The following is a 9688-nucleotide window of genomic DNA, read 5'->3' as shown; positions in this document are numbered from 1 at the left end:
CTGTGAGCTGGGAGCGACGAACACGGCCAGGAGTACATCACAAGTATGCTCCCGTGAACCAGGATAGAAACGGATGCGGCCCATATATATATATATATATATATATATATATATATATATATATATATATATATATATATATATATATATATATATATATATTCGAAATACAGTCTATCAAACTTTTGTGCTATTTCTTTTTTTTCTCTCTCTCTCATTTTTGCGCGGAAACGATGATCCTAGGTTTCGAAAAACAAATGTTTCATTGTACGACTTAAAATAAACATTGCCTGGAAACAGGTGTAAACAACTATGATACATTTGTGTATTCTTTTTATTTGGAATGTGATTTGAAAATGATTTTAATCGTCAAGAATGCATACGTTTGATATTATCATTAAAATTAAATTGGGTGTTTAATATAACATTCAAATCATTTTTTTTTGTTTTGTTTTTTGTCGTACAATATACTTTTCTCTTGTGAAATATTTTGAATTTTTTAACATAGAATATCAGCAGTCAATAATAGCACAAATATGAAGTTTTATTTCTTTTTGAAATGCAATTATTTTCGTGAAATGAGAATCGTTTTATGTACTAAATTTCTATGACCTTTTACACAGACAATTACTATCCAATCGGTACGGACCTGACATTAGGATTGAATGGCGACGCCTGGAAAAGCGTCATATGAAACTAGCAAGACTCGCTAACCATCTAACCTTCCTGTACAGATGTAGAGACTTAAAACTCATACCAGCAGGATTGACATTACAAACAGCAGTGGATTCCAGGAAGGCACATAGAGTCGTAGAAAGGGCAAGGCATACCCTCGTTCGGGAAAGGATCCAACACACCCGCTGGAATAAACAAAAACTAAGGAACTAAATCTCCGACACCTTAACATCGTTCCTTGTCAAGGTGACTCAAGAGGAAGACAGGGTGAGAATCCAATCAGATCTGGATAAATCGTCCAGACAAGAATATGAGAAGGTCAAAGAATATCCAAATCAAGAAGCTCACAAAGCTCAAAGACCAGAGGAATGTAACATCAAAACACCGCTCACCTGTGAAAGTGGTCATCAACCTCAGCAGCCGCCAACTGAGTCACTCAGAGGAAGCAGTACTAAATAAAGGTCTCAACTTCACAACAACAACCAAACGAAGAACATCGAAAAGTGGTAACTAAAGGGGAGACGGAAAAATCGGGTATAGCCAACCATGTCAGGATGGAGAGGGGGGACCATCGCCCCCTATTGGATGAAGTAAAAATAATAAACAGAGAGACCCACTGGAAAGTGAGGAAACTTAAAGAAACAGCTCACATGCTCGGACATAACAACCTACTGAGCAAACCAAGCGTAGAGCTGAATGCAATTTGGACACCTCTAATAGAGAGAGAAAACCTTGAATAATAACATAGGTTTAACATTAACAAAAACCAACTAAGAATTGTCCTAGTGAGATATAGCCGAGTGGTCCTAGACGTTGTATCAAAGTTTACAGTTACCCAAAGGTGCTGAGTTCAATCCAAAACGAAGGCAGTGAAAAATAACATTCAAAACAGAGAATCAGCAACTATGTCCCAGAGCCTAGCTGGAGTACGAACACGGTACCCCCGTAATAATGATAAAGTGTTGGGTTCGAGACTTCTAACAAACGGTTCCCCAGTTCGACACAAAACACCTGATGAAGGCCGGAGGACAAAACGGCCGAAACGTTGTGACTATGACAACCAAGATGAGGAAGTCAGTCCGACAATCTCAATAAATGAAAACACCTCATCTCAAAAATACAGACAATTGCTTCTATGACCTTACTATATAATTATTTTCCAATGAGATTATTAGGTAATTATTTTATCTAACCTTATTATTTATATAATTATTTTCCTGTGACGTTATTAGGTTATTATTTTCTGAAACATTAGTATGCCATTATTATTGTGACATTATTATGTAATTATTTCCTTTTTACATTATTATGTAATTATATTTTGTTCGATTATTGTGTAAGTATTTTCCATTACGTTATTGTGCAATTGGTTCTTTTCATTATTGGGCAATTATTTTCTGTTACATTATCATGTAATTATTTTTTCCCATTATTATGTAAGTGTTTTTTGTGACATTATGTACTTAATCCTACGTTTTTCCTTCTTCAGACTTTTATGTATTTGACGATTGTGGTCAGCCGACCATTTGTTTTAAACACATCGCGGACATTTTAGAACCATCAGTGACCACCCAACTCAATCAATGTCCAAACATTCCCAACAGTAAGCAGCCATCAATTTTTGGTACGTTATATTTTAAATCTGTTATTTCTTTTATCTTCATATAATCCTTAATTTTTTTCCCCCCAAAATATTGCATTAGTTTTCAGATCATGAGATTCATCATTTAAGTCTGAAAATATATTTAAACTAGCAGGGAGACCCGATGTTGCCCGGGATCGAATGATGATCAACAAACGTCCATGTTTTTATTGTCATCAAAATCAGTGAAATTGCCCATTTTTCAATAAAATCGATTGATTGTCTGTTCTAGTTGAAGACCCATCGCGCTTCACATATCCCGCCGCAGTAACAGTCCACAATGCATTGTAATCTACATTGCATTGTAGAGAACCTACTATTGATTTTATAAAAATTATTTTTTTATATATAATACTTTGCATTAAAGTTTCAAATGCAAAAATCAAGTATCATGTTTCAATTGTGATCTAAACAGAAATATCTATTTCGAACGCGGTCCCTGTCGTATCAAATAACCTACTGTTGATTTTATCTACCTGGCCTTTCTGCTTGTGCGGTGAACATGGCTTAAGATTTAAGTTTAAAATAAAAAATGAAAAATCAAGTATTATCGTTCAATTTAAACAGAAAAATTAATTTCGAATGCGCCCTTCCATATCAATTTTATATGCCGAGCCTTTCGGCTTGTGTGGTAATAAAACTTCTCAAATGCGCTTGTGATGTTAGGCTGTATAAGGTGTTAACTTTCATCAAAATCGCCTGTTTCTTCTTTCACCGAGTTATTTTGATTATCGATTATCGATACTTATCGAAGACATTCCGATACAAAACTTATCTAAGAACACTGCCAGGCACATAAAGTACCTTTGTGTGAAATTTCATAAAATCGGCCCAACCGTTTTCGAGTACATGGGGAATGAATTCACACACACGCACACACACACACACACACACACACAAAGTTCCTTTCATATAATAGGAGAGATTCACAGAAACATTTTATTGTCCAAAAGTGAGGAATGTCATAATGTTTCGTGGTTGTGGCTGATAAGCATCATTCATGATGAATGTTGTTGGCGTTCGTTTCTCCGATATCTTTCTAATAAGAATTCTTTCTAATAGGATATTGGGTACTTGGGGACCATGTGCAGGTTGCCAACGCCCTTAAGTGAAAGCGTTTCTGCGGAACGATCTGGATTCGAACTTGGCACACTAACGTTGTCAGTTGGTGTCGTTAACCACTGAGCCAGCATCATCTCCTTGTTGTGCGACTTGGGACTCAAAGGATAAAGATGTTCAGTTCAACATTTTCTTAAACGGCTTGTATAGTTTCGAAGAAAACGATGACGATGAAGATGCTTCAACCTAAATAGTATCTTATATGTGAGAATTAAAAAGTGCTGTTTCTCTTTTTCTAACTAATTAGTCACAATTAATAAAGGACAAAATCCACTCGAGGATAATAGAACAATTGTTTTCTGGTATAAATCTTAAACTTTGTCGTATAAATCTTAAATTATTTTTTCGGGGAAATGCAGAGCCAGTCGATTTGAACTTACATTAAAACATTAAAGTCGATATATATATATATATATATATATATATATATATATATATATATATATATATATAGAGAGAGAGAGAGAGAGAGAGAGAGAGAGAGAGAGATAGATAGATAGATAGGAAAGTCATAGCCTACTGATTACCATATAAGCATTTTATTTTCTAAATTCAGTAGAAAAGCGTCTCACATACGAATAAATATTCAACAAATAACATAATTGCCGTACTTGATCTATGTGCACACTTCAGAGAGCTTCTCCACATAATTGAGAACAAAATCCTGCTAGATCGCGGTCTTAGGTCAGTTTTTAAGCTTTCATATATCAACCCTTGTCTGTCTCTTTGGTGATCGTCCTCTTCATCTTTCTTCAATAAAATCTTCTTTATATGAGTTATTTACATAGCTGGAATCTGGTAGCCGAGAAAAAACATGGCTACGTCACGTTATTTTATTTTATTTATTTTATTTTATTTTTTTCAAATAACGTCCTTTGTGAAGTTGCTAATATTCCTCTCTCCAGTATACATATGGATGCGTAAACTGTTTACATGTGTTCACTTAGCAGTGTGTATATACTGTCGCTATGTTTAGTAGTTCGTATGTGTCTTTCGTTATATATCTACTAGTTGTCGAGAGACTTTTGGACTTAAATCGTCTTGGCAGAATTGTAAAATTGTAACATACGCACGTGTGTTGTCTCTGAAAGAAGAGGAGGAAAGAACAAGAAAAAGCTGTGTTTGGGCCGTTATAGTAGACGTTGGAATTCGCAGTGAATACTCTTGCGTCTGTGATAGGCTGAAACTGTTGATTGAAGATTTTGTCTAATCGAAAGTCGATACTTAAACAGCATTCGCTGCTGCTGCTGCTGCTGCTTTGAACATTATTAACATTTTCGTTTCGGTACGGATGAAAGGAAATGTAGCAAAATAAGTTGGTTTGTTGAAAGTAACATGTCAAGAAACGTTGAAAGTAACATGTCAAGAAACGTTGAAAGTAACATGTCAAGAAACGTTGAAAGTAACATGTCAAGAAACGTTGAAAGTAACATGTCAAGAAACGTTGAAAGTAACATGTCAAGAAACGTTGAAAGTAACATGTCAATAAACGTTGAAAGTAACATGTCAAGAAACGTTGAAAGTAACATGTCAAGAAACGTTGAAAGTAACATGTCAAGAAACGTTGAAAGTAACATGTCAAGAAACGTTGAAAGTAACATGTCAAGAAACGTTGAAAGTAACATGTCAAGAAACGTTGAAAGTAACATGTCAAGAAACGTTGAAAGTAACATGTCAAGAAACGTTGAAAGTAACATGTCAAGAAACGTTGAAAGTAATATGTCAAGAAACGTTGAAAGTAACATGTCAAGAAACGTTGAAAGTAACATGTCAAGAAACGTTGAAAGTAACATGTCAAGAAACGTTGAAAGTAACATGTCAAGAAACGTTGAAAGTAACATGTCAAGAAACGTTGAAAGTAACATGTCAAGAAACGTTGAAAGTAACATGTCAAGAAACGTTGAAAGTAACATGTCAAGAAACGTTGAAAGTAACATGTCAAGAAACGTTGAAAGTAACATGTCAAGAAACGTTGAAAGTAACATGTCAAGAAACGTTGAAAGTAACATGTCAAGAAACGTTGAAAGTAACATGTCAAGAAACGGACAAACATGCAAGTAGTATCGACGTGATCGATTTATTCGATCTATACACATCTCATATTTTATATATTGGATAACAAAAATTATTGTATTATTTGAATTATTTGGACTACTGTTCTCATTTTGAGTGTTATTTTTACATTTCGACTGATGTAGCGTCCGACTCTAACATTGTCTGGGAACCAACACGTTGTAGCTTCAGTCACAAAGAAGACAAAGAACAGGAAATAACTTGATTCCTTTTTTGCAACAACGACATTCATTTCCTCAAATCCTGCCACATGTGACTTTTCGTTATGCTGTGACGTCTTTCGTTATGCTGTGACGTCACCCTCATGATCGTCTTCTCGAACGTCATCCACATCTTTAACATGATCGTCTTCTCGAACTTGCTCTCTCCTTTTATAGTTTTCTTTTTCCTTACCGTGACGTCATTTCACTGATGGCTTGATATTTGCATATAGCTGTCCACGCTATATTACATGATCTCATTCAGGTATTCCTTGTCAAACTCAGGAATCTTTCAATCTAACTCAAGAATTCAGTTCTTAGCAACAGTCTTCTAGAGATTGAAGGTTCAGTCCTCAGTGTGGGCAATACTAAGAATACAATTGCAAATTACTTAATGCTTCTAACCAAGTATTGCTAAGGGAACGAGAGCATGCTGCCCCTGTAGATTAGATAAAGATTTCCGTTCAAAATTCTGTGCACATTCTCGAATCCAACAGAAAGATTCCCGAGTCTTTGTTCGATTTAATAATTCATGAAAACTTATACCTTCACAGGGAGCCAGTTTTACTAGCCCAAGATGCATGCCACATAAAGTCAGGAGGGAGAAGGGAAGCAAATCAGAATTTTTCTGGGATCACCAAAAACTTATTTCATAAAAATAACCATCAGTGCTAACATTTGGTAGATTTTGACCAAATGTGAATTAATGACATTTTAGATATTTATAAAAGAATACTATTACATAGCGTTTTAAATCGGAGTGGGGGGGGGTAATTTTTTTTTTTTTTTTTCGAAAATCCTGGCTCGGTCTGTTTTCTACGTTTTTGGTCATATAACTTCATGTGGAAAAAATCTAATGAATCAATTTTCAATAAATTTTTAAAAAACTACAGAAATAAGGAATAAAAGAATATGAGAATAATGGAATAGCAAATAGTGTGAACAACATACATCTTTTCTAATTAATAGTAATTTTTGTAATACATTTGGATTGTGGAACTTATTAATTGTCTCTTTATATTGAACCAAATATGAATCATCTGTTCTTTTAATCAAGTCGAAATTTCCATGAACAGAATTTCTTTGCAAAGATTTCTTATCTGCAGGATACATTTTTGCAATTCTGCAGGACTAGTTCTTTGTTGATTACAATTTGGTCGTTTTCAAATCCAATATCAGTTCTCATAAATCAACCCGTAAGTAAGCATACTATTTATTAATGTTACTACTTCCATAGTGTTCTTCATTTTCTGGCTGGCAATGATTTCCGTTTCATTAATCTTTATACTTGGCATTAATACGTGGCGATCAAATAGTAAGAAAAGGTTTTAAATACATTGTTAAATAAATACAACACAATTTCTCACAAAAACTCAAATTATATGATGTTGTTGTGATATTTAATGAGAAATATGGAAGCTTTTTTTTTTTATTATTCACCGCTCATCAAGGCCCAAAGGCCACTCGAGCACAATGGTTAATGGATGGTGAGACAAAACACCTCAAGGATTCCAGACCATTGTCGAATCTGGACTGAATTTAATGGGGTGGCTTCACAAGAATATATAAATATTGGACTTAAAAACAATCATACTGTTGTCAGCAGGAAAGTAGCCCTGTGATATTGAGTTCCACTAATGGATAGTTCTTGGAAAGAAACTTTGTTCATGGATGTTCCGTTTAGCTTCCTGTACACTAATTGAAAAATATTTTAAAGTGATTGTTACTAGACGAGTCTTTGCTGTGTAGGTGTCGCAGGATGGAAGAAACAGAAACTGAAGGTCAGTCGAGCACTTACCATGAAAATAACATTACGTAAAGGTAAAATTTCCACTTCAAGGTTAAAGTGATAAAATTTGGTTTAAGGAAGAGACGTAGTGAACAAGAAGCTGAGATGAGAATGCATACGTCCTCCTAGGTTTTTGAACAGCAGAAGGAAGCAGATGGGATTTAAGGTGTTCTTCCCTTCTACTTACGAGGACGTTTTGGAGGGAAGATTTATACAGTGTAATATTCAATATTGTTTTGGAGGGAAGATTTATACAGTGTAATATTCAATATTGTTTTGGAGGGAAGATTTATACAGTGTAATATTCAATATTGTTTTGGAGGGAAGATTTATACAGTGTAATATTCAATATTCAATACTGTTTTGGAGGGAAGATTTATACAGTGTAATATTCAATATTGTTTTGGAGGGAAGATTTATACAGTGTAATATTCAATATTGTAAAATTATCTTTACACACTTTTTTTATCAAAACCTAAAATAACAAGTGATTGTCCCCTGTGAATGCACAGTAAACGAGGTATAAAAAAAAAATGACTATGTTCAGCATTTGTTGCCCCCCCCCGCCCACTATTTAGCCCCAAAAGTCCCCAGGGGACGTCAAATCCTGGTGAAAATGAACAACAGTGCAGTTTTAGGCCTTAACATGTGTAAATATGGTAAAATAGTCACAAAATTGGAGTGTTTTTATTAGTCCTAAAAGAGCTCCTGGGGCACGCCCAAGAGTTATCGAGAAGTATAGACAAACAAAAGTATATAGCAATCAGTTAGTTACAACTTTTCAGAAAGTTTTATAAAAATCCAAGGCATCAAATTTTTATAATAAGCGCAAAAGTGTCAATTTTAACCATTTTAACCCGAAAGGCACCCCTGGGGGAGCAACCAGAGTTTTCGCGGAAAATCAATTCTGTTACTTTTTTACTCATATCATGTTTAACGTTTATGCAAAATTTTTTAAATTTCATGACGTAATTATTGAGAAAAATGCGCGGACAGACGGACGGGCGAACAGACAAGAGTAAGTTTACAGGTCCACCCTCCTTTTGTCGAGTAGTAATGAGTATTGTTTTATTACTAGGACAACTCTTACAACTTCTGTTACGAAAAAGGAGGAATCGAGAGACAATATGCATTTTACTGTTGCTGCTACTACTTATTGCTTTCTATTGCTACACGTGTTAGGAAATGAAGATTCGTCCACTATGCTACACAATTGTGTTATCTTATGGCAAAGTGATGCCTCTGTTGATTTCAAGAGACAATGGATACCTCCTGTAAAGGTAGCTGCGCATGTAATTGTGAAGCAAAGGTACTGCAAGCTCCAACACACCTCTCCTGAATCTGCACTGCTTGAGTCCAGTGATAAAGAGAAGTGTTAGATGACTGGAAACAATGCCGAGACAAATGAAGAGCGCATACAACACGTGGAATTCTCGAATGGTCACCCATTTTAATACTGACCAGGCTCAATGTTGGTTAACTTTGGTGATCTAACAGGAATTGGTGTGTCAATGTGAATTATGCGGTATACTATAGCTCATGTGTCCTTCTTGAATTACCACCTTGTCACAGTGAAGGAGCTATATCGTTTCAGTGATCCCTAGAGCTATACTGGCGAGATCGAAATCTCCTGGCAGGTCCACCCTTGCCAGAAAGGTCGACATATAGAAAGCAGACAAAGAGTAATCCCTGGTCCTCCAGGTTGGGGGTTAAGGATAGGGCTAATGACCATTTCTCCTAAAGCAAGTATGTTATGGAAACGGCAACAAAGAGAACCCCTACTTCAGCGTGTGGCCGTGGCCTTCTGAGTCAAGTGAAACTCGTATGAATACTGGTGGCTAAAGAAGGGGAGGAAAGCTATGCAGCATTCTTGGGATTCACTGACTAGGCTGGCTCAGGATAGGTGGAGGTGGAGGTGGAGGTGGAGGGGATTTGTTGCTGCCTGACACACCACTTGGTGTAATCGTTGGTGAATGGATATAACTCCATGTACATTAAGAAAAAAATAATTTTTACAGTAATTATAACAGCAAAGTACAAATGAAGATTTTCTTCCACATCAAAACATGAGTAAAATAAATAACTAACTTGATTTTTTTTTCTAAATGTCCTTGCAAATTTGTGAATCCCTAAACTGTATTTTGATAAATATATACTTACATATTTTTAAAATGGGATATGAATTTCTCT

The 9688-nt window shown here is 35.4% G+C and overlaps 1 protein-coding gene across 1 annotated transcript in view; it reads left to right on the top strand.

The window, feature by feature from the left end:
• Positions 1-9688, top strand: part of LOC145294046 (uncharacterized) — a 111286-nt gene that overhangs the window by 73295 nt on the left and 28303 nt on the right. The window contains exon 2 of the mRNA XM_080141035.1: positions 2165-2299. Coding sequence (XP_079997161.1) covers positions 2165-2299 — 135 coding nt within the window. The remainder of the gene's footprint in view (positions 1-2164; positions 2300-9688) is intronic.

Source organism: Euprymna scolopes, chromosome 15, assembly GCF_053919585.1.
Source record: "Euprymna scolopes isolate OS-2025 chromosome 15, ASM5391958v1, whole genome shotgun sequence".
NCBI lineage: Eukaryota > Metazoa > Mollusca > Cephalopoda > Sepiida > Sepiolidae > Euprymna > Euprymna scolopes.
Note: the sequence above shows the minus strand (reverse complement) of the source record. Positions and strands in the feature narration are given on the sequence as shown.